Source organism: Mya arenaria, chromosome 6, assembly GCF_026914265.1.
Source record: "Mya arenaria isolate MELC-2E11 chromosome 6, ASM2691426v1".
Classification (NCBI taxonomy): domain Eukaryota; kingdom Metazoa; phylum Mollusca; class Bivalvia; order Myida; family Myidae; genus Mya; species Mya arenaria.
The window spans coordinates 60,801,024-60,826,183 of record NC_069127.1 but is presented as its reverse complement, the minus strand read 5'-3'; the positions used below and the strand labels follow the sequence as shown (position 1 = coordinate 60,826,183).

The window sequence follows — 25,160 nt, the reverse complement described above, 5'->3', positions numbered from 1 at the left end:
GAGACAAGTGTTGGGAAAGGTAACATTCGGCTGTGCGAGACAAGTGTGAGTAATCTTTGGATGTGCGAGACAAGTGTGAGTAACGTTTGGCTGTGAGAGACAAGTGTGAGTAACTTTTGAATGTGCGAGACAAGTGTGAGTAACGTTTGGATGTGCGAGACAATTGTGAGTAATCTTTGGATGTGCGAGACAGTTGTGAGTAACGTTTGGCTGTGCGAGACAAGTGTCGGTAACGGTAACATTCGGCTGTGCGAGACAAGTGTGAGTAACATTTGGCTGTGCGAGAGAAGTGTGAGTAATCTTTGGATGTGCGAGACAAGTGTGAGTAACCTTTGGATGTGCTAGACAAGTGTGAGTAACGTTTGGCTGTGCGAGACAAGTGTGAGTAACTTGTGGCTGTGCGAGACAAGTGTGAGTAAGGTTTGGTTGTGCGAGACAAGTGTGAGTCATCTTTGGATGTGCGAGACAAGTGTGGGTATCGTTTTGCTGTGTGAGACAAGTGTGAGTAATTTTCGAATGTGCGAGACAAGTGTGAGAAACGTGTGGATGTGCGGGACAAGTCTGAGTACCATTTGGCTGTGCAAGACAAGTGTGAATAGTCTGTAAATGTGTGAGACAAGTGTGATGTGCGATACATGTAGGAGTAACGTTTGGCTATGCGAGACAAGTGTGAGTAATTTTTGGATGTGCGAGACAAGTGTGAGTAATCTTTGGATTTGTGAGTGAAGTGTGAGTAACTTTTGGCTGTGCGAGACAAGTGTGAGTATCTTGTGGCTGTGCGAGACAAGAGCCAGTAACCTTTGGTTGTGCGAAACAAGTGTAAGTATTTTGTTGCTGTTCGAGACAAGAGCCGTAACCTTTGGCTTTTTGAGACAAGTGTAAGTAACTTGTGGCTGTGCGAGACAAGTGTCAGTTGCTTGTGACTATGCGAGACAAGAGCCAGTAATCTTTGGCTTAGTCAGACAAGTGTAAGTAACGTTTGCATATGCGAGTCAAGACTAAGTAACATTTTGTTTTGCGAGCCAACAGTCAGTAGCTATTGGCTGTGCAAGACAAGATCTGGAGTAAAAAACTTCTGGCGAGAAAAGTGTGAGTAAAGTTTTGTTGTGAGAGACAAGATTAACATGGTTAACCCTTTGCTGCATAAGACAACAGTCAGTAACCTTTTGCTGTAAAACACAAGAGTCATTTTTTTCAATATGCAGTAACATTCGGCTGCAAGAGACTTTGGTAAGAATTCATTATATACCAGAGACAGATGTTATTGGGCGGAGTTGTGTAGCACGTCGATATGATAACCTTTTATTTAAAATCCTTAAACAGATGTATATTGTTTTCTGTCAGATGTAATTATTTTAAACATAAATTATAAAGTGGAAATTTTTAAAACAATCAATATGATATAGACAATAATATATGTCAGGAAAATCATTTATAGTAATCATTCTTCTTTAAGAATTTTCTAGAATCTTTATATACCAAATCCCGGAAAGTGTTGATATGTCTCTCAAATCAGCCCACATTCATCATTGTAACACAAGGCGTTTCTGAGGTTTTTCACATGAATACTTCATGAGTATTGTTAGAAAGAACGAAGAAAAAAATGTTTAGATGTTTTATTAGATATTGGGATATAATCAACTTGTAAACTTTTAACATTAACTGATTAATTTTGCAAAGTATATTTATGATTAATTGACATTTTATTATTATTCAAAAGTAGCAGTTAGAATGTTTATAATGGTAAAAAGATAAATAAAGATATATTAAAACACAGGCGTATTATACATTCAAAAATCAATTTAATGTTAGGAATATTCGAACGAATAAAATGTATACATGCTATGGAACAGCAGCGTCCGTTTTATCAAAAATAAACCTGTTCATGAAGAACATATTATTCGCAACCCATACTGACTCAGCTTTATTTATTTTTAAGAGTTTCAAAATCTTAAATTGATGCATGCAGAAAGAATAGAAACATAAACAACTAGACATAATTGATTTTCGCTAAAGCCAATTTCAATGAACCCATAAGTCTGTGTTTTAGACGCAGGACTGAAGGGAGTGCTGAAATTTCTCATATTACTGCCAGAAACTTGAATTATATAAGTATCGCTACTGAAATGTTTTTTTTCTCAGATAAAAAAGTAAATTGGCTGATATTGTCCGTATGCACCAAGATCTTACTAAAATGCATTCCTTTAGAAAACCTTTTAGCGCCATACAATAATCGTGTGATGAATTTAAATTGAAAAGTGATTTAAGAAAACGACCTCATATGATCCATCAAGCTCATTCAGCGCTACGTGCACGGATGCGTTTAACAATACAGGCCAGTGAAGTCTATCCTAATACTTTCATCAAAACCCTCTTAATGTCATTTCTGCCTAGCTCAGTCAATACCTCGATTAGTTTATTAAACAGGTATTTGTCGACTTCCAGGTTATAAGCACCCTTCAAACCCGCAATGGAACGCCAGTGGTAAAGGCATTTAAAGTATGCTGACCCAATGTCGCCTGGGTTATTAAGTCTTTCTTGATCGATCTTTACTGGGGGAACCTCCAGTTGAATAAGTAGTGTGTAGACGTCATTTGGCGCGATAGCATTTGCAAGAACCTTCAGTGATGTATTGCTTAGCAGCTTCTTGTAGGCTTTGAAATAAGAATGTATCAGAAACGATATATATATGTTTAAATATTCAAAATATGATTGGAAACAAACTTAGTTTTCATACAACAAGGGGCAAGCCTATAAGCATATACTTTTACCAATACCTCGTTAAAAGACACACGGATCAAGGCTAACAATCACGAAACAAGAGACAGGCGATGCCACAATACAATTTATATCCAAAATGTCATAATATCATGTAAATGTAAAGATAACAACGTTGTCACGGCCAATGGAAGAAACAACAGGGGTTCAAACAAAAGAGTCTTATGGCTCTGTCTTTTGTTTCATGTTTATCCCACCTTTAATAATTACCATGATTGCCCGTTAAAATATATTATATTGAATTCGCTCGGAACATATAATTAAACTTTTGATCAAATGTGTTTCCTTCTTTCCTCTTTCATAAAACAGTTACGTTTTTTGTAGAACACATGCGTACAATAATAAACTGCATGCTTGTATTTTTATTTGTGGAAATTTGATTGCTTATTAAGTTGTATTCCAACTAGCCAAACGTTAAATGATCATGTTTTTTTTATGATTTTTTTTGGATAAAGAAGTTTATTTTCCAAAGAAACCAAAAGAAGAAAACATGATTTGATATAAATACTCTTAAAATGTTCAATACGTTCTGTATATTAACAAAATATGATATCATAAGCATATTTCCAAAATAAGACGCCATCTCACCGGCTATGACGTCACAATTTAAAAGAAAGCAAATTTCATTGAAAGTATAGTGTTTATGTTGTTATTCTTCCTGAATTTCATATTAGACCTAAATTTGTTTATAGTTGATTCATATATCGGGATTAAATTTATCCAGATACTTTATTTCTGCAATACATGTACCACGGGAAGCGGTATTGCTTAGTCAATTTTATGCTCGTCATCTGAGTAGCTTAAACAGGTAGCTTTGTTAATTTACTCCGGGAACATAAACGAATAAACGAATTTTGTCATCATATTAGTAAAAAATCAATTTAACTCGTCCTTGAAAAAGTAAAGCCACGCTTAGTAACAAATTTCATGGTGTCATTGAATGAATGTGTACATTTTGTGAAGTGTCTTGACAAATTATATCTATATATTTAGGATGTTTGTTTGAGATCATAAGCATTTCACCGACAAGTATTCCGACAAAATGTGAACGATTAACTATATGTTGAGCATGTTCAATGCTTAAACAAATTACCTGATTCTCCTGTCTCATACGAAGATCCTTCCAAAAACCTAGGACCAGGACCAACTACAAATAAAAAAAAACTATATGTAATGGCAGATATAGTGCAGGGTAGATAACTGTGGGGTTTTAGCCGATGACGAATCATTTAAAATCCTACGAAGTTATTTCTTGTCAAGTATTCTTGTTTTCATTATGCAAAGGAAAATAAGCGTTTTCCGGTGTTTTTTATCGATGAAGTTCTGTGTTTAGGATCAAACCTTTCGTGTATCCAAAATACATGAGCATGTTCAAATGCATAAAGTGCATGTATGTTTGTTATGTAAGGCCACTTTGTAAAACATATTTGAAGCTCTGTAAAATATAAATTTTGGATCACTCCCATTTTGTATCAACAATTCTATTAGACCTGGACTTTCCGACAGATCAAATTGCCTTACGGCCTTTAATAAGTACTACAATTACTTTTAAGTTGAACAACTTAACTAACGGAAAGTGGTAATGTAGTTACCCTTTTGCTAAAAGAATTATAACACCAAAGTGTTAGTTATATAGCAAAAAACGTTTACCAAACTGAGCCTTTGACTCGTTTTGGACAACAACGGCAAAGTAATGACAGATAGGATCAAACAATAGCAAACGATAGCTTATTGCAGTGCCATGAGTTTTGTGTATTTAACTTCAGCCAATAGCGACACCTCTAGCTGATAAGCCACGCCCTCTGTACTACTATATGCTGCATGCTATCACAGTAGTTTAGTTCTCAATGACTGTTCTCAAGTACTAGTAATAAACCGTAAAATTGTTGTTATTTCTTGTTGTAAACACAACAATGAGGATTTTATGTTTTATGTGAACACTTTATGTTGTAATGATCTTGCACGCACTTCTTTATGTTAGAAAGTCAGTTTCGTACGAATTCATTTTGGTGTTTCTTACGAGGTGTTTAACAGTTTTCTAAATAGATTAAGAGCTGAAACATAGCTTGTGTTTCGTGATTTTCTATGATTGTCAATGAAGATCACAGCGTTTGAGAATTTATGCAACCGATTTGTCGAGAAAGGTAAGAATTTTAATGCTTACGTGGTGAGGCTACTTGCTTCGCCATAAATGGTTGATTCTCATTAGAAGACTGCCGACATTAAAATGTAAACATTATTTATGTCATTGTTCTATTACAGTACTTTTAACGTACTGTATCCTTGAATATATAACCGTAACCCTTTATATAAATGTTCTCATAGTTACTGAGATATGTTATTCTATTTGGTTATCTAACACATGCGCAACAGAATACTAGTATCAGTAAAAATAATCAAGCAAACCTACCAGGAACCGATGTCATCCCACTCGATGGAAAAGCGGGTTTTGGAAGGTTACCCGCGTCACTGTCCTTGGCACGACCTGAAGGTATTTAAATAAGATGCAATTTACGTCGATAAGATGTATACGTGATATTCCCATTATCACAGGTATCGTTTAATTGACCCCTTGTTATATATATATGTGTTACAAAAAGGAAGTTGATGTTGATTGAATTGAAAGTATAATTAAATGTTCGAGTGTTTTTACATGGTTTGTTTCATATAAGGTACAATCAAGATACTGTGTTTTTTTTCTTAATTGTAGGGAGTATTCTATCAATGAAATTTGCAAATCCTTTTTGCCATAACAAAGCGATATAACGTTTGACTAAATTCAATCATTTTTAACACAATTTGAATTCAAAACATTTTTATCATACAAAACCATTGTTTGCAGTGTATGTGGCAAGTGAAGCTTATAATATGATATACATGAAAGCATGCATATACGCCAACTGAATTAGTCATGTTTTTTAATCACATATTTTGTCTCAATAAATCATGCTAAGGGACATTTGATAAAGCTTACAAAAGTATACGTCACGTTAGATTTCTCTGTTGCCACAAAATCTGTTCAACAATTAGAGTAGCAAAATGAGTCAGTTTTAGGTATCCGACCATGATGAAAAGTGTATTTCGCTTAATGTTAATTTGTCGCTTGAGCCCAAACAAAATCATAGTTAGCGTTTTCATGTGTTTCATACTGAATAATATATAGTTATTAGTTTCTTTTTTTCCTCCATTATAACATATTGTTTAATGAAATTGGATTGTTTTATCCATCTAAACGTTTAAATGTTTTAAAAAATGAACCACTATTTTACTGTACCACTATTTACAGCCATAGTTTCTTTCTGGTCTCCTGTAAAAAAAGAAAAATCATCTTTTAATATTAGATTACAAAATACCTATGACAATGCTTATCGGCAAAAAGAATAAACTGGCTCTTTTATCGTGTTCAATAATTGATTGCAATGAGAAATAAATATATTGAAATAAATGCTTTATTGGTTTAAAGTTTTTCCAAAGAAACTCTACCCGTATTGTATGAACACAAAAATAAGTTGCTGAATAGGTCCATGCCGAAGCGGAGGTTTTATGAGCTCGCGACACCGCCCTTTATTTCCAAACAGCACCATGCACAATGAGACAGCCAAAACAAACAGCTACCTGTGTTGGACATCATTACACTGGCCCCTATTGAGTAGTAGTAGTAGTAGTAGTAGTAGTAGTAGTAGTAGTAGTAGTAGTAGTAGTAGTAGTAGTAGTAGTAGTAGTAGTAGTAGTAGTAGTAGTAGTAGTAGTAGTAGTAGTAGTAGTAGTAGTAGTAGTAGTAGTAGTAGTAGTAGTAGTAGTAGTAGTAGTAGTAGTAGTAAAATTATTAGTATTGTAATCATTATTATGAAGCAGTAGAAAACGTAGTTGTAGTACCTGACGTGGCGCCGCCCGAGATGCTCAACAAAGCTTCTCCTGGAGAACTTGATTCCTTTTGACACGGAACACCAACAATGTTTACCTATTTCAGATATTAATTTATAATAACAAGTTACTTTTCAGTTTGTAAAATGTAACCATTGGAATGTTTTTCATGTCACATTAGCTAATACAAATTGTTGCATCCTGCAGATAGCCCTGTGAATTTTTACAACTGGAGATTAACATGTATCACATGCTTAATAATGTTTCCGGTTTTATATAACCATTAAGCGTTTTCTGGAAAACACATGTGGAATTTAACGATATCACTCCACATGTAAACCTATAATTGCTTTTAGAAACAACGATTGCTTAACTTAAAATGGTCCATGAAACCATTAAATGATCCCCTTTAGTGTTATTATGTTGTATATTAATTTGAATTAAGTAGTCAATTTAAATCATAAGAGGAAAACAGAATATTACTATTTATCTATAACATCAATAATATAGTACAGAATTAATGGAATTCGAAATTCATTTAAATGTTAGTGTATGAGTTGTGTTCCTTTTTGATTTCATCTCGGTATTCATTAAGTATATTCGCGGAGTTTAAAAAGATCGAATATATATTTTGTTTTATATTCAATTGGTATTAAAATTTGGCAATGCTTGTTGCCCGGGAAATGGTGTCGCTATGCCAGTTTGTGTTATTTTGTTCAGCGCAGGTTAAACATGTAGGACTATTTTATGTTTTACCGGAAAAAAGCATGTGATAAAATGATCTGACAACTCGATATAATTAAAATACACACATTTATTCATCTCACCCAAAGATATGTAAGTACGCCCGCCATAGGCTTATCTTCCTGAATTCATTGAATATTTGTGGGTATCATATTACTACTCTTTGGAAATCTACTGTATACGTCATACAAATTATGAATCTACAAGGAAAGTTCCAACATGGACGCTTCTATAAGTGCCAAAATAGATAACAGTTGAAACATTTGATTATGGTGTACGTTCTTATTTGTTAATTTTACAGCCTGTCATGTTTTCATACCTGGTCAAGTAGAGAAAACATGGACACATTAACCAATTAACCAATAGGCTCAAACCAAACTGATCTGTTCAAGCATACGTTATAGCATAGCCCCGGTAGTGCTAACCGTTTAAGTGTAAAAAGAAAGCACCGGTGTCGATACAAAATAGTTCTTGCATATGTTATCTAAGATGATCGTCGTAAAAAGTATTGGTTACATACCCTGTGTTTCAATGTGTCTCCTACATGGAAAAGAATGCTGGCCATGTCCGATTCGTTGCTTGGAGTTGTAAGAAGAATCTTGCGGGCAGATGTTTTCCCTTTAGCCGTATAAACTATAATATCTTCGCCCTGAAAAAAGAGAAACTTGTTTTAAACCCCATTGAGTTCGTCTTTGTAATACTAAAACTTGACTGCTCGACATCTCTCTTTGTTTTGTTAAATTCACATTTTATTTTATGTTGCAATTTTAAACTTTCAATAATCTAACATCATTATAAAACATCAATATAAACAATTTTCAATCTGTACTACTTCTTATAATGTTTAGCCAATTGAATTAAATAAAAAAAAAGAAATAGAAACAAAAGATGTACAAACGTCATGCATATCTTCAGCTGGCTTTAGTCCCCCAATTATTGTGAATTTAACCACACATTCGTTGTCCTTATCCAATGGTAGTTCAACATCGGGAGACGTTGGTGGCACAATACAGTCATCGTCTTCATACTTCTCTTTTGTCTTTTCTTTATCACGGACTTTGCAGCTTTTTTTGGCACAATTTCGATACTGAAGGTTTGATGACCCCGCGCGCTCCTATTTGGTAAACGCAAGGCAACTATTCTAACTTTCTCTGTAGACATAATGGTGCCTGATAAAAAAAAAGTCGAATAAGATAAAAAAAAACAGTTGATACGATCCCTTATGAGGTAAGATTTTTGATGCTGGTAAAGATGATACGATTATAAAATGTTTGAGTTTATTTACATTGTTTCTTCTACATACGGTACAATCAGATTATTGTTTTACAAAATTATAAAAAGTTATCTTTTAATGACATTTTCAAAACCCAAATCCTATCACACAAAAAGTTTGCTTATACATGTGACATGTGAAGATTTGAAATTTGACACACATGGAAGCATGCATGTACGCCCACTTACTCATCATGTGTTCTAATCACTTTCATTTAGTCTTAAAATCTTGCAAAGGAACAAGAAAACAAAGCCTATAAATGCTATACGTCAAATTTGGATACTCAGTTGACACAGAGTCCGTTCTGCGTTAGAAATCCGTTAGTGTAGCACAACGGGTCAGTCGTAATTATAAGACGTTTATGAAAGTTTTAGCTTCGTGTTTAATTGTCGCTTATCCCTAAAATATCAACGTTGGCATATGTGACTGTTTCATATAATGCAAAAAAAAAGATTAATATTTTTCCCTCCATTATAAATAATTTTCAATGAAATAAGGATGTTCTTTCTTATCGTTTTTTTTGTTTTACAATAGGGAACAATACTTTACTGTTTCACTATTTAACGCTTAGTGACACATTTCATGAACTCTTTGAATGCAATTGTGAATAACGTGAAGAGACTTGACAAGTTCTATTTACTTAATATATTCTTTTGAGATTATAAGCATTACACCGACAAATATTCCGACAACACGTGAACTATCATGTTTAAACAAATTCAGCACTAATGTACTGGGCATTACCCGATACTTCTGTCTCATCAGACGATCCTTCCTTAACGCTAGGACCAGGACCAACTACAAATAGAAAACTCGATACTATGCCAGATACAGACTGTTCTTAAACCTACAAACAGAGAAACAGATAAGGGACTTTATTGGCAATAACCAAAGATAGCCGCTCATCGATGACCTGAGACCACAGTTATTCATATACGAATGCTATTAATTGGATACTAACTTTAAAAAGTCCAAATTGGATTACAAAGAACTGGCTGCTGTAGAACAATCCATGAGACACATGTACAATACTTATTTTTTGTTTAACAACTAAGCATACGGAACTTGATAATCTGGTTCCCCTGTGCTAAAACAAGTATAATCATAATCATTTAGAATATTACATGTAAAATCCTAATTCTTAAATACGGTTTTGTAATTGTTGTAAGTGTATGATGTCTTATGCGAACAAATGCTTTCTATTAAACTAACCCAACACCAAAATGTTAGTTCCATAACAAAAAAAACGCTTACCAAATTAAGCCCTTGATTTGTTTCGGACAACAACTGTGTGACAAATATGATCTAACGAGAAGTTATTGCAGTGCCATTGGGACTTTATGTTTTTATGTCAAGACTTAATGTTTTAATGGTATTGCACGCACTTCTTTATGTTGGAATGTCAGTTCCATTTTAGTTCTTTACTGTAATAAGTAACGTCACGCGTATCTCATGACGATGGATAACATCACATGAATCTATCCATTGTTTTATTTCAACTACAAGTTCATCTAATTGAAATATTTCAACAAAACAACTCATACACGAAAGTTATTTAATAGACTTAGATTTTCTTAATAGACTAAGAGCAGAAACATAGCTAGTGTTTCGTGATATTCTATGCTCGTCATAGGAGATCACAGCGATTGAGAATTGCAACCGATTTGTCGAGAGATCATACGAAATTAAATGCTTACGTGGTAAGGTAACTTGCTTCGCCATAAATGGTTGAATTTTATTAGAAGACTGTCGAACTTCAAATGTAAACATTATTTACGTCATTGTTTTATCGCAGATATTTAATACACTGTATCCTTGAATATATTATCCTAACCACCACATATATAAATGGTATCTGAGATATGTTATTCCATTTCGTTATCTAACAGATGAGCAACAGAATATTATTATGAATAAAAATAATCAAGCAAACCTACCAGGATCCGATGTCACCTCACTCGATGGAATAGCGGGTTTTGCAAGGTAACCCGCATCATTGGTCTTGGCACGACCTGAAGGTATTTAAATAAGATGCAATTTACGTCAATAAGAATTATACGTGATATCTCCTTAATCACAAGTATCGTTTGCTTGCTTGTCATGTCATGTTTTTTTGTTTTCAAAAAATAGTTTTCGTATGATCACTTGCTTTATGATTTTACTTTTCATTCGTGCATGTTTTTCTGTTTAACTGTATACGTTCATTACGTTCCATTATTAAAAGCAGCCAATGAAAGCAAACAAATGCATTGCTGAACTGATTTACTTTTTTGTATTACTTTTTGAGCCTTGTAGTTACTGTTATATGTAGTCCCATTTGGCTACCAAAGACAAACGCAACAAAATACTGTAATCAGTAAAAACACTCAAGCAAACCTACCAGGAACCGATGTCACTTCACTCGATGAAAGACCTGGCTTTGCAAGGTATCCCGCCTCATTGCTCTTGGCACCACCTGAAAGTATTTAAATCAGATGCATTTTGCGTGGATAAGATGTCTACGTGATACCACTTTAATCACAAGTATCGTTTGGTTGGGTGTCATGTCAAGTTTTTTTTTTTGATGTTACCAAATAAAATTTATATTCATGCATGTTTTTCTATTAAACTGTATACGTACATTATGTACTGTTCTTTAAAGTAGCCCATAAAAACCACGTACAAATGCAATGCGGTATTGATTTACTATTTTGTATTACTTGTTTGAGCTTAGTTACTGAGATATGTAATCCCATTTGGTTATCTAACACAAGCGCAACATAATATCATTAAAAATGATCAAGCAAACCTACCAGTCACCAGTCAGCCCAAATATCCTGGAAATTTGTCAGAAAGGTTGTTTCAATGATTTCTAGTTCGAATATGGTCATCTGGGGTCAAAAACTAGGTATCAGATCCCAAATATGGAAATACCTTGTTAACATTCTAGAGGTAAACTTTTCAACCCAAATATCCTGGAAATATTTCAGAAAGGTTGTTTTGAAGAATTCTAGCTCCGATTTTAATATGGATCATCTAGGGTAAAAAACTAAGTCACTGAGTCCAATTGTGGAAAAACCTTGTTAACACTTTCGAGGTAACATTTTCAGCCCAAATGTCCTGGAAATTTGTCAGAAAGGTTGTTTTAATGATTTCTAGCTCAAGTTTGAATATGAGTTATCTGGGATCAAGAACTAGCTCACAGAGCCTAAATGTGGAATTACCTTGTTAACACTCTCGAGGTAACATTTTCAGTCCAACTATTCCGGAAATTCGTCAGAAAGATTGTTTCAATGATTTCTAGCTCAAGTTCGAATATGGTCATCTGGGGTAAAAAAACTAGGACACAGAGCCCAATTATGGAAATACCTTGTTAACACTCTAGAGCTAACATTTTCAGCCGAAATATCCTGGAAATTTGTCAGAAACTTAAGGTTGTTTTGATGATTTCTAGCTCAAGTTCGAATATGGTCATCTGGCGTTATAAACTAGATCACAGAGCCCAATTTTTTATTATTATTATATTATTATCATTATTATTATTATTATTATCATCATTTTTTTACTCTTTTTGTTAGTAGCAGTAGCAGTAGTAGTAGTAGTAGTAGTAGTAGTAGTAGTACCAGTAGTAAGTATTACAGAAATTGGAGCTGCGTAATAAAATGATAGTTGTACCTGCGGTTGCGCCACCAATGATGCTCAACGCTTCTGGTTCTGGCGGACTTGTTTCCGTTGGACACGGAACACCAACAATGTTTACATATTTCAGATATTAATTTATAATATCAAGTTACTTTTCAGTTTTTTAAATATAACCATTGGAATTTTTTTCATGTCACATTAGTCCATACCCGCGTTTACTTGTTCTATTATTAAGTTACCTCCACATTAGAGAGCTCACAATTGACGTGAAAATTGGTGATTTTCTACAAGCAATTTAACAAGTTTAGTTCATAATTGACTGTTTGGCTAGAATATTATCGTAGATTTGTAAAAATTGAAGTGCTGGATTTGTAACCGATCACGTCTTATAAACGAGTATTGTAAAACATAAAACACCAGATATCATGGGAAAAATAGGAGGGAAAATACGGTAGTCGAAGGTAAGAAAATGATTTCAGACATTAAACAAATCTGTTTAACTTTTTTTAACTCTGACTTTTTTTGACTTTTTGTGAATTATGAAACGCTTAGATATAACATAATTGATCCCATGCAACAAAATATTACATGAAATCGAAAAAAGAAAAAATCCCGACCGATCGACCCTTTTTTTCGCAATGTTACCGGAAATACAGGTATATTTCTTTTGGCCTAACAACATACCCTGTGTTTATATGTGTCTCCTACAGTAAAAAGAATGCTGGCCTTGTCCGATTCATTGCTTGGAATTGTAAATAGGATTTTGCGGGCAGCTTTTTTCCCTTTAGCCGAATAAACTATAATATCTTCGCCCTGAAAAAAGAAAAAAACTTGTTTTAAAACCAAGTGAACTCGTCTTTGTTATACTTAAATACTTGACTGCTCAACATGACCATTTAGCTTTCATTTGTTTTGTAAATGTTATTTTCATATTTAATTTTTGCTGGAATTAAAAACATTCAATTATTTGATGTCATTATAAAACATCAAAAAGAACAATTATTTTTCAATTTTTACTCCTTTTTAATATAAGTAGCCATTTAAATTAGATTTGTTTGTAGAACACGATAAATATACAAACGTCATGCATGTCATCAGCTGGCTTGAGTCCCCCTTCAATTCTTAATTTAATTTCACATTTCTTGTCCTTATCCAAAGGTAGTTCAATTTTGGGAGACGTTGGTGGTATAATGCATTCATCTTTTTCATACTTCTCTTCTTTTTGTCTTTTCTTTATCACGGATTTCGCTTTGTTCTTTGGCACAATTTCGATACTGAAGTTGTGCACACCTGGTTCGTTCTTATTTAGTAAACGCAAGGCAACTATTTTGACTTTCTTTGTGGACATAATGTAGCCTGGTAAAAACAACAAGTCGAATTAGAAAGAACAGTTGACAGGATCCACGATCAGGTGGGAGTGTTTGGGGTTAGTTCAGGTGATCCTTTCTAATGTCAATATGGTTAATAAGCTATGCATAAATTACACGTAGACGGATCATATTAGACTGAAAGTCGCCAAAAGCGTTTTTGGGTGGTCCCAAAACCCCTTATTATATTAGTTGTTGGGGCTGGGTACGCACCACGAAAAAACCCCTCAAAAGTCCGATACCCTAGAATCAAATCATGGCACGCTCCTGCATACCACCCCTGCAAACTGATTATACATACCCATGACATATTATTTTGATGTATTACTAAAACGAAAGTAGGCAAAGAAAATTAATGGTTATTTGATAAACTGACTGATACGTTAATCCAAAAATCAATGAATTGATAACAAAATAATGTTTTTTACTGTATATAACTCAAATACACTATTTAAAACTAAAACAAGTTTGTGTACATAAATACACATTAAAAGTGCATGTAGATCGGAAGTAACAATATCAATTTTTGTGTTTTAATTCCGTTAAAGCTGCAACTGCGTTAAATATCATTGATAAACATATTTTACCTTTGTATTTTTGCTACCTGTACTGAATATATTGTTAAATTATCATTAAAATGAGATATTCTCTTAATATATCATTATTATCACGCCACTCTTCCTTGTGTAGTGTTAACTTCCGCAATGATTTCGTAAAATTTCAGTTTTACGGTCTGGCTACTTCTTCGCGTAAGTAAAAACCTTATACAGGGTTATATTTCAATCTTAAATTGCAATGCACATTTCATTTTACATAAACCAAATTGCAGTATTCATTGCAAAATAAACTTGGGAAGTCCTTATATATGATATATAAAACATATGAATGCCCCTTTGTTAATGTTAATATAAATCGTTATTCAACTGTCCACGGACTTTTTGGATAATATTTTGAAATACTTAATATAAATTTTTTTTATTATATGACAGTGGTTAAATGCACAGCTATTGAAGTATACGCTCAAATACCACTTTAGATGATTTTACTAGAATTAAATGTTGTATGATGTATGGCCATTTGTAGCATTTTAAATAAGTACAAATTGTTCGTATTTTTACGTCTGTTTTGACAACCATTAAATATATAAACTTTATTTACTGTATATACTATTTTAGAAACAAGTCATATGTAACTCCAAGAGAAGGATTTATGAGCCTTAAACGCATTTTTCATGTTTTTCCTTCTTACTTTTAAACCATTGATAAGAACACATACCATATTGAATTGTGTACATATCGAAACGGAGAATGCACATAATACAATGATCAGTATACGGAAATGTGCACATAATGGAACATCGAACGTACCTAACATAATAAGCAGTACACATTGTTACGTTGTTGGTTTGGTTCTTACAACAACATATGAACGGGTAAGATTCATAAGATCGCAAATGGAGTTACATGTTTATTCATTCATACCCAAGCATCAAGTGAATTACAATACTACAGGCAAAGCTATATATGAAACATAGTATTCAGTATGAATAACTGCAATATAGAAATATACTGTAGTATATCAAGAATTGTGTCCCTTAGTTACATTTTGATTAAGACTGTAACATCTCTCTTCTTTTAAAAGGAATATGTAAATTGATGAATTTGTAAAGAACACATTTAATCTAAAGTAATTTGATCAACACCCTAGCGTTTTCATTATTTTCAGCTAAGCAGAAAATCTTCTTGACAGATAAGTTATTCCAGCAGAGTGTATCTGAAAATTAATGAGAAGTTTTCCTAACGAAATGTTAACAGTTAAGAAAAGGACACTTGAATTCGTCCCGAAATGTCGTTGGGAAGAGTATAGTTGTCATACCGCTGAATACTTTTGATGTATCCAATAAACATTATCCACAAATATCACTTTAACACGGTTACAGAATATAGGATATTATGATTTTCCTTCACAGCATAGACTATTGAAGAAATGTTTCGCTCTGATTGATTTTGTATGTTTCTTTCACTGTCATGTTGTGAGTGATCAGTTAGACGAATGTCGTTATCATTGCATGCATGCGTATCTATGATTTGAAATGTGTATTTATTTATCTTCAACAAATAATGATCTGTTATGCACTTGTTTCCTAACAATTGCCCGTTTCCAGCGTTTACCTTGTTTGATTCGAATGGTATTTCCTTGTGACAATTGTGTGAGTGGCTTGGTAGATTTATCAAACCATGTCTTTGATTTCAATTGTGATTTTGACATATTTTGCTTTTGATTTCTTGCCTATTATGAACTTTCGGCTCAAGATGATTGCCTACTACTGGCAAAATAGACCTACTTTCCCTACTCATAAGTAATTGTACTGGTGATTTGCCGCAAGAAAGTGGCGCATTTCTGTATTCAAGGACTGTTAGATAAGGATCTTTGTTAGCTTGTAGAGGTATTGTGAAAATCTTTTTGATTGTTTGAATCCATCTTTCAGCAACACCATTGCCTTGTGAGTGTAACGGCGATGACGTAATATGTTCAAAATCCCATTCTCTAGAAACTTTGTCAAATTCTTGACTACAATATTGTCCTGCATTGTCACTAATGACTTTTGAAAGTATTCCATGTGTAGCAAAATTGCCCTTCAGTTTGTGAATAACTGTGTCAGTTCTCATATTTCTGAGTAACCCGCATTCAAAATACCTGCTATACAGATCAACTATAACAAGTAGTTACTGTCATTCCAGTGAAACATCTCAGTAATTTCTATGTTCAGGACATATTGGACAATTGAGTACTTTGTTCTAAATGTCTTTGGTCATATTGGGCCAAAACATTACACTTCTTGCACGCTGAGTACATTTCTCTATCCCTAAGTGTGAACCATAAACTTTGTCCAGCATCATATGTCTCAAATCATCGGGAATTATGACATTGCTTCCTTTTAACAACAAATCGTCAATGACTGTAAGTTCGTCTCTGAAAATATAATATTGTAAATTACTATTCGGACAGTCCTGTTTCTTATCAGGCCAACCTGTTGATAGTGTGTGTTTCAGAGCCTGCATCTCTTGATAAGTCACAATTTAGTTGCAACTTAGCGTGTCAGATACTGGAATGTCCTTTCCAGCTACATAAACATTTTATAATCATATTTCTGTTATTGCAAAATCATCTTTTGCAATCTTGGCGGAGCAACATGCAAACTCTTGCTCGTTATACTCACAAGTGGCTTGTGATCTCTTTGGACTACAACATGTCGCCCATATGTCATTTGATGAAAATTGGTCATTCCATACGATACAGCAGCTTATTTTTATAATCTTGGCATAGTTTCTTTCTGAAGACGTCAGTGTTTTCGAAGCAAAGAAAACTGTTTTGTTTGTTTTGAAGCACAACCAACCAAGTCCATTTGTGATGCGTCTACTTGCAGCAACATGAATAATTGGGTCGAAATACGATAGTACTAGTCCTGGGTTTTGAGTTATTACCCTTTTTATTTTTTTCAAGGCAATTTTATCAGCAACTGTCTTAACAGACTAGTCATTTCTGCTAGACTGGATGTAAATCGTTGCAGATAATTCACCATTCCTAATATAGTCTCTAGCTCCGACTTTGACTTAGGAGACGACCTTTCCTGGACAGTTTGTTCCTTTGAAGGACCAATTTTCAGTCCATCTGACGTCAGTAAATGTCCAAAGAAAGGTATTTCTGACTTAGCAATCTCGGTTGTGTCAGCATTGAGTTTGAGACCTTTTTGTTGACATCTTTCGATACGCTTGTCCAAGTTTCTGTCATGTTCTTGTTTGTCTTTGCCATAACAAACAATTTCGTCAATAATGACCTTGACGACATTCAAACATTGAAGACAAGACTTCATTTTTTTACGAAGACGTCTTGGGCACAATTTACACCATAGGGAGGTCTCAGATACCTATATCTGCCAAATGAAGTGTTGAAAACTGTCAGAAATGATGATTTCTTCTTCAGTTTAACTGACCAATAACCGGTTCTCGTGTCAAATTTGGAAAATTCTGTCGCAATTGTTAAGTCAGGCAATATATCATCTATTGATCTAGATGGATAGTGTGGTCTCATTATTGCTTCATTCAGGCCTTTACGGTCTAGGGATACCATCAAAGAGCCATTGGGTTTTACAACATTTACAATACTGTTGACCCATACAGATGGTTCTGTCATTTTGACAATGACTGTGTCTTTAACCATTCTGTCTAATTCTTTTTTAGTCTGTCCGTAATGGCAATAGGTTCACCTCTTGGAGGGTGTACTACAGGTATTGCGTCTGATTATATATGTATGTCACATTCACCTGGAAGTGATCCAAAATAGCAAATACATCATGGCATTTTGAAATGACTTTGTATTTTGTGTAAGAAACGTCAAACCTAAAATTGGACATGAGGATGTATCTTCAATGTAACATTCGTTTCTTGAATTTTACCATTGTACAAGCATTTAAAGACTAACTACACCGTGTACTTTGAGTGATGTGCCATTGTAAGCTGTCAATGTGCTGTTTGTGTGATTCAACTGTATTTTTTACCAAGTGGTGTTGTATGATAATTACTTGTGCACCAGAGTCAATCTTGAATTTGAATTGTGTGTTGTTGTTACCAACTGAAATATTGACAAAAGCTTGGTTTTTGTGTTTGTCATGAGTAACAGTATTATAAAATTAAGCATTACAGTTGTCACTTAGATCTGAGGAAGAAAAATCATTGACCTCATGCACTCGTGATTTGTTCTGTTCCTTTTGCGTTTTGTAGCTTACACTAGCAAAGTGATTTCTTTTTCCGCAGTAGTTACAGTATTTCCCCCATGATGAGCATACACCCTTGGTTTTGTGGTTGATCCACAGTTTGAACACGTAGCCTTCTTCGTGCCAGCGTTAGCATACTCCAGCTTGCCTCTCGACCTTTGTTTTGGATTACTCGTTGCTTCTGGGTGGTGATATGTCCTTGGTGTAACAGCATTTACACTTTTATTATTGTCCATTTTCTGAATGTGTGCTTTTGTAATTTCATACGTTCTAGCACTGTCCAAAGACTTCTGTAATGTTAAACCGTTCGCTTCGCCTATGAACTTTTCACGGATCAAACGCCCAATTCAATGTGATACCGGATCATGTCATCAAGAATGTTCTTTGGATAATCACATTCTTTGATGAAGAATCTCAAATCCGTAACAAACTGTTCAAATGATTCGCCATCTGTTTGCATTCTCGTTTTGAAAATGTATCTTGAATAGATACGGTTTGGTTTTGGTTCACAATATTTCTCGAACTGGTTGTAGAAGTATGTAAGATCTTTTGGTCTCCAAGTGCTGAAAATGGAACGACCTTTTTTCTCCAACCCACAGCATTGGTAATTACACTTCATTTCTTGTGATTGTTCCTTCTGAGGAGCCTTAATCATAAAGTCGAAATGTGTCTTGAACGACTTGAATAACTATGATAAATCCCTGCTGTCCCAGTCAATTTTGGGTGTTTGTCCTTGCATATTAGTAAAGGTTGCCATTTTATTAGAATGAGCTTTGCAATTACAATTTAATTATTCCATTTAATTTCAATGTAATCCATAAGAATCAGTTCAACAACTTCTGACACCACGTTGCGTTGTTGGTTTAGATCTTACAACAACCTGTGGAATGGGTTAGATTCATGAGATCTCAAATGGAGTTACATGTTTATTCTTTCATACCAAAGCATCATGTGAATTACAATACTACAGGCAAAGCTATATATGAAACATAGTATTCAGAATGAATAACTACAATTAAGAAATATACTGCAGTGAATCATGAATTGTGTTCCTTAGATACATATAGATTAAGACTGTAACACACATAACATAATGAAGTTTGCTCATAACGAAATGGAGAACGCACCTGATATGTTGATAAGTATAGATAACATAAGGGGGTAAGCACATGATATCACGTAGACAAGTATTATGAGGCAACAAAGGCGTTCCATACTAAAATAAATAACATGACAATGGTAGTACTTGTTTTGATAATCAATATTTAAAACACACAATGGACAGACTATTAATAATGACCTTTTTTTCCAGTTTTCTGAATTTTATGTTGTTGTTTTATTTTATCCGTGGCAACTTCGACAATGCATTTTTCTTGCGTTAACTTGCCATTTGATATGAGATGGACAATACGGCTTTATACCGAGAACATTAAAATTTGTATGAGATGGGTTCGAATTCTGTTTTTAACGATTAGTGAAAGAAGCCGTGTCTTCTGTTTTGATATGTTTTTCAGTTGACACCCCTTGCAATTTTATTAATGTTAATGTCAGTAGCTTCAATATTTTCTTGTTAATATTTATATAAAAAATACACAAACAAGCTAAGTAGCCAACAGTTAAAACCTAAACCCCGTTTAAGCTTACACACCACCATTGTTATTCCCTATATAATTCAATGTAAAATTAGAATATTTAGACAACAATTAAAGGCATTTCGAGGGAATGCAGGCTATGATAACCACATATATTCTTAAAGTACAAGCTTTAAACTACCTTTTAAGCCAATAAAATTGGGGGGTCAAGATATTCCTAAGAAAAATCACTCCACTTGAAAAACAAACTCTAAAAATTACACCGTCCGCCATGACAGATCTTCCAAAATGACCTATCAACCATAGGGCAGCGGTTTATGCTTTAATCTCTACTCTAAATGATAAGTCAAGCAAGAATAGATACTTAAGGTATAAAAGTTTCAGGAATAATGATAGTTTTGATTAACAGTGTATTGAGCATGTGAAAACATGTCTATCAATCATAAGAACCTTTTTTTATATTGAGAATTTTCCACACAACGGAAGTACATATGACGTAATGGTGACGTCATTCCTTAATGGCACATGGTAAACGCCAAAGACATGGAACACAAAAACAAAATATCACAAACAAGAAACATGGAACAACAGCACAAAACTCTACAAACAACACAGTACATATATAATTTATAAAAAAATGTAAATTTACACTGTTTAAACTTTTATAATTGTTAAGCTTTAAATTAAGAAAGTTTCTCCAACGGCAATTTCTGTTTATATAACTAAACACAAGTATCAAATTATAATGATGTAGCTTCAAAAAAAAGTACATAGTTAAATGTTCATGGTTATGTCACCTAAAGATCATACTGGTCAAGTAGGTCAACATGTCATGTCAATGCCATTTAAGTTAAGGACAGACTGATGATTTTTACATTAAACACATATAGTATACACTGAGAATACGATATAGGTTGTACAGACTAAATTCATGATTACATGCAGGTTATGGTTAGAGAGTCACATAACAAAGTGCAAGAGAAACAGTAACTCGTAGGTAATGTTTCTAGTGCATATACAAATAATGCTTATCGAAAAGAAATAATTAGGCACAGTGTCATATATATTTGTCACTTTATCGAGTCAGAATACCGTCACGAGATCAAGTAAATTGCAGATGAAGTAGCGAAAAAATAGTCAAAATGTTATAAAAAGATCCAACATGTATTTTCATAAACAAGTTTAATACACACTATACTCCATTGGATTTTAGTTACACGCACTGAGAGACTACGAAATTCTTATAATCTGACCATAGACCATGGGACATAGAAGAATAGCTGTTGCATCCACGAACAGAGTTAGATGTTAAACAGTTATGCTAGAGGGTGAAAACTATCAAACATCTTGATGTATGTGCTATTACTCTGTGTTTCTGGCTTTAGCGTGAGCAATTAAACGCTGTTTCCAGCCCTTAACTTGTTTCTATAGTTTTTCATATTAAATTGGGGTACGAAGAAACTTAAGTTTTATTGTGGATACTACAACTTGACAGGTTGGCGGAGCATTTGTGCTATACATGTGGCGGAGCTTTAATTTTCTAAGGGAGTATCTGCACATGTTTTTCATATGTATCTTCAGTTATTAACTTTCCAAGGAATTAACGACGGACATAGCATTTTCACGAATTAATACATTTTCAGGATTTATGAGACTTAAGTTGTATAAATACCAGAGAATTGCAGTTATTTTGGAGTTCTAGATTTGGATAATAGCATTCATGTGGATTACTATGTTTTAGAATGGTGTCTTGAAATTGCAAACTAAAAAGAAGATTGTTGCTGGATGTGCTGCTAAAATTAAACTCGATCGACCTAGCACTGTCAAGCATGGTACAAGAAATAGACTACTGGGTACATTTACTAGCATGTGTATAAGTGAATACGTTGATCATTATCCGGACGATAATAATTGCACGATTATGCTCCGATTACGTGTTACTGTTTCGATATGGGATTTATTGTACAAAAGAAAACAAAAAAGAGTCCCCCCTATAGTTTACATAGAATTATAATTATTATATTTAAATGACAGAAACATGACAAAATCTCTATTCCTGTTTTTACATATACCTAAATAAATAATAAAAGTTGTTCCCAAAAAACCTAATATATATATATATAGATTTATATATATATATATATACACATATAAATCAAAATCAAATGTTGGTACTAGTGTTTTTAAAAAACTTTAAAACACACATTTAAAACACAGCCCTCTATTTTATAAACAATCCATAGCACAACTCTATTTAAAATACGTTTTTATTCCGTTTAACTATAAACATTCTTTAAAGGGAATCACTCATGTTTTGCCACCAATTTTTCCCATTAATGTATATGAGCCCACGTATATTATAACTAGTTTACTCTTTGATACTGAAATTGCAGAAAAGTACTCTTTAAGTATCTATAATAGAAATAATGCTCTGGTTGTAGTTGGGAGCAAACTAAATTCGGTACAATTAAGGAAATATTAGAAAATTGACAACAAAACCAACGCCCACAAGGGCTCAAACACAAACATAAAGATAACTTAACCTTTAAAGCTTATGTTAAATGGCGTAACTATCGCTAGTCAAAATCATTTTTTTAAACATTCTTTAAGCCTATACATTTATTGAAGGGTTTCAGCCGTCAGCGTCTAAGTTAAAAAAAGGAAATTTTACAAAAACATGATTGATTCCTTTTAAGATATTACAATTTATCAAGAATTTGTTGAATGCTTTAAGCCGTTGGTATCTTACTTTAAATACGCCTAATGATTTGCCAAACTGTATTTCGTGGTACAAAAATGTGCTTTTACAATATCATGAGCGAGTCCCTTTGAAAAGGAGAAAATTACACGATTAATAGCTTAAACAAAACAATTGTTCTAAGCCTGATCCTGTTTCAAGGGACTTATTTCCGTTTTTGGGGGCCAGGATCCTTTTTTTGTTTTACGAACAGAGCTTGGTTTATATAATACAGAAGGGAGAAAACATAGTTATTTTATATTCATAAGTTTTTGTAGAATTGGTACACCTTTGCTTGTAATGTATCAAAATGGTACCACATTTAGTCATGGCCGGAAACAGTATGCACAAGATTTATGATGTTCATCTTCCTTACGAGCACAAGGAAGCCCCCACTCTCCGGATCGTGGATAACAGCTCGTTGTTCAATCTGTGCAGCTTGCATGTGAACTGCTCCACCTCCGTAGGGAGCAGCGGCACCTCCACCGCCCCCATACCCCTGCACAGCACCAGAAAATTCTGGATTAGACCTTCCGTTTGCGACTCCCGAGTCATCGTCGTCGTTCTTCAGGGCCTTGCACATAATACAGCACACGATGAAGGTAAGGATGAGAACGAGACATGCAGAGGTCAACGATAGAGCGAATGAGTAGCCCAACGAGGAACCAGAGTATTTTGAAACCCAGATCATGCAGCCTATGAAGCTAAACAGACCTGTAAACGGAACAAGACGACCATATTCTAAAACATTGTAACATCTCAGTGTGCTCTTATCTCTAAGTCAAATTCTTATTTTTGGCGATCTCAAGTAGAAGCAAATTTTTTTTCTAACAAATCAGCTGAACAGCAAATGATTTGTTCATAAATAATATGAAACCAAAATAACTGTAAACATAGTATAAAAATTATGGTATTAACTACTTTTGAAAGACGATATATTTCCAAGCAAACTCTTTCATTTGATAAATTTTCAAAGCGTTTTTTGGAACGTATAAACTCGCCAACATCAAACTGCGATCTTGCATAAGGGTACATGCTTAATAGACTTACAATCTAAATCATATAAATGGATTCCTTTTTACGTGGTACATACCATACCTGTCCTCACCCGTTGGCCTTTTATTACAAACCAGTCAAGGTAGTTGTATGTATTGTTTACATTGTGGTAGCTTTTTAATTATAGAATACTTCAACCAGCATGAACAATACATTTGTTTGATGTTTAAGCATACAAGAGAAAAATAACACTGTGGAATATTCGTCATTATTATAGCTGCTGTTCTTACCTGCAACAGGGTAGAGCATGAGACAGCAGCCGCCAATAAGGCCACACCAACCGGTATCTTCATCATCTTTGTTGCAAAAGCTCTCAACACACATGCAGAACACCCCGAGGAACATCATTCCAAAGGCAGTGGCATGGAGTCCCATCACACGGGGATCTAAATCTGAAATATACATTCATTTAAGTAATACGGTGTGTTGAACAATCTGTAAAATGGTCTCGATATGAACGTTTATAGCAAGAGTTTATACACTTTATGATTGTGTAAGAGCATAAAAGAAGATTCCACTTAATATTTATTATAGTGAACAATTCAATAGGTTTATTATTAAACGATCAACAATTTTTATTACTTTAGATGGTCTTTATCTGATTTTTAAAGGTTGTTGAAAGGGTTGTTACCATTGCCCACGTTCTTTTCACAGGTTTTATTATCATCACCAGAGCAGCAGCTGTAAATGACACCAATCGCATCGCACGTTGAGTTAGACCCCCACTTGGGCGTAAACAGGCCAACCCCATGCAGTATTAAAGGCGCCAAAAACAAACAGAAGGCACAACCGAGCAGACAGGCTGTTTCTGATCCCATCTTGTGAGTGAGTGGATTTTACTCCCTGTGTACAAACGGTATCAATAATGATATTATTGTAGGATTGATAAACACTTTTAACAGTTAATCGATGGTTGGTTTATAATACAATATAAAGTCGGGAAAGTAACAAGGAAAGAACATAGTGAGCCCGTTTATATTCCTAAATTAATTGTGTGTTGAGTAATACGGCATTTTTGGCTGTCAGCTGGCATTTATATATATTTATGCTCCTATCTTAGCGCCTGAACAATAACTATCTCAGCCTATTCTTTGTAGGAATAGTCTGTTTACTTGTTACTAAGTGGTATTTATTAAGTTGTACGCTTATTGAATACATAAAACATTTAAAGTGCATTCCTTCAAACGTCCAAATCAGAGCCTAGAATTTCATGCACCGTATTTCTTGTATAGGCTATGTTATTCAATCCTTTCATATCTTAGATCGAGACTTCATACTCAATGGTATAGTGGCCGATTTCCAAAGCTAAACCATGATTCGGTTAAAGTTCATGCATTACAAACTAAATGAACTT

General features: G+C 34.1%; 2 protein-coding genes across 5 annotated transcripts in view; both read right to left on the bottom strand.

Moving 5' to 3' along the window:
* The window catches only part of LOC128238505 (uncharacterized), an 89,430-nt gene extending 64,770 nt beyond the window's left edge, over positions 1-24,660 (bottom strand). The window contains exons 1-3 of one of the 2 annotated variants that reach the window (XM_052954490.1): positions 24,438-24,660; positions 24,037-24,198; positions 22,187-23,464 (exon numbers count right to left, since the gene is read on the bottom strand). In XM_052954490.1, coding sequence (XP_052810450.1) covers positions 23,073-23,464; positions 24,037-24,198; positions 24,438-24,624 — 741 coding nt within the window. In that variant the 5' untranslated portion in view covers positions 24,625-24,660 and the 3' untranslated portion in view covers positions 22,187-23,072. Of the gene's footprint in view, positions 1-22,186; positions 23,465-24,036; positions 24,199-24,437 lie in introns of those variants that run through there. The other variant, XM_052954491.1, reaches the window with a different exon arrangement.
* LOC128238506 (uncharacterized) lies at positions 1,629-14,371 on the bottom strand. Of its 3 annotated transcripts, none has more exons than XM_052954493.1 (13): positions 14,235-14,371; positions 13,362-13,636; positions 11,452-13,093; positions 11,040-11,114; positions 10,597-10,671; positions 9,404-9,457; positions 8,285-8,555; positions 7,907-8,035; positions 6,655-6,739; positions 6,053-6,085; positions 5,189-5,263; positions 3,872-3,925; positions 1,629-2,654 (listed from the first exon to the last, which is right to left on the bottom strand). In XM_052954493.1, exons 7-13 carry the CDS (start codon positions 8,291-8,293, stop codon positions 2,347-2,349), a joined length of 693 nt encoding a protein of 230 aa, XP_052810453.1. In that variant the 5' UTR covers positions 8,294-8,555; positions 9,404-9,457; positions 10,597-10,671; positions 11,040-11,114; positions 11,452-13,093; positions 13,362-13,636; positions 14,235-14,371; the 3' UTR covers positions 1,629-2,346. The 3 variants fall into 3 exon arrangements, with proteins under 3 accessions (XP_052810453.1, XP_052810454.1, XP_052810452.1); XM_052954494.1 differs by having other exon boundaries at positions 12,314-13,093; XM_052954492.1 differs by having other exon boundaries at positions 11,040-13,093.
* Positions 24,661-25,160: the final 500 nt, after the last annotated feature.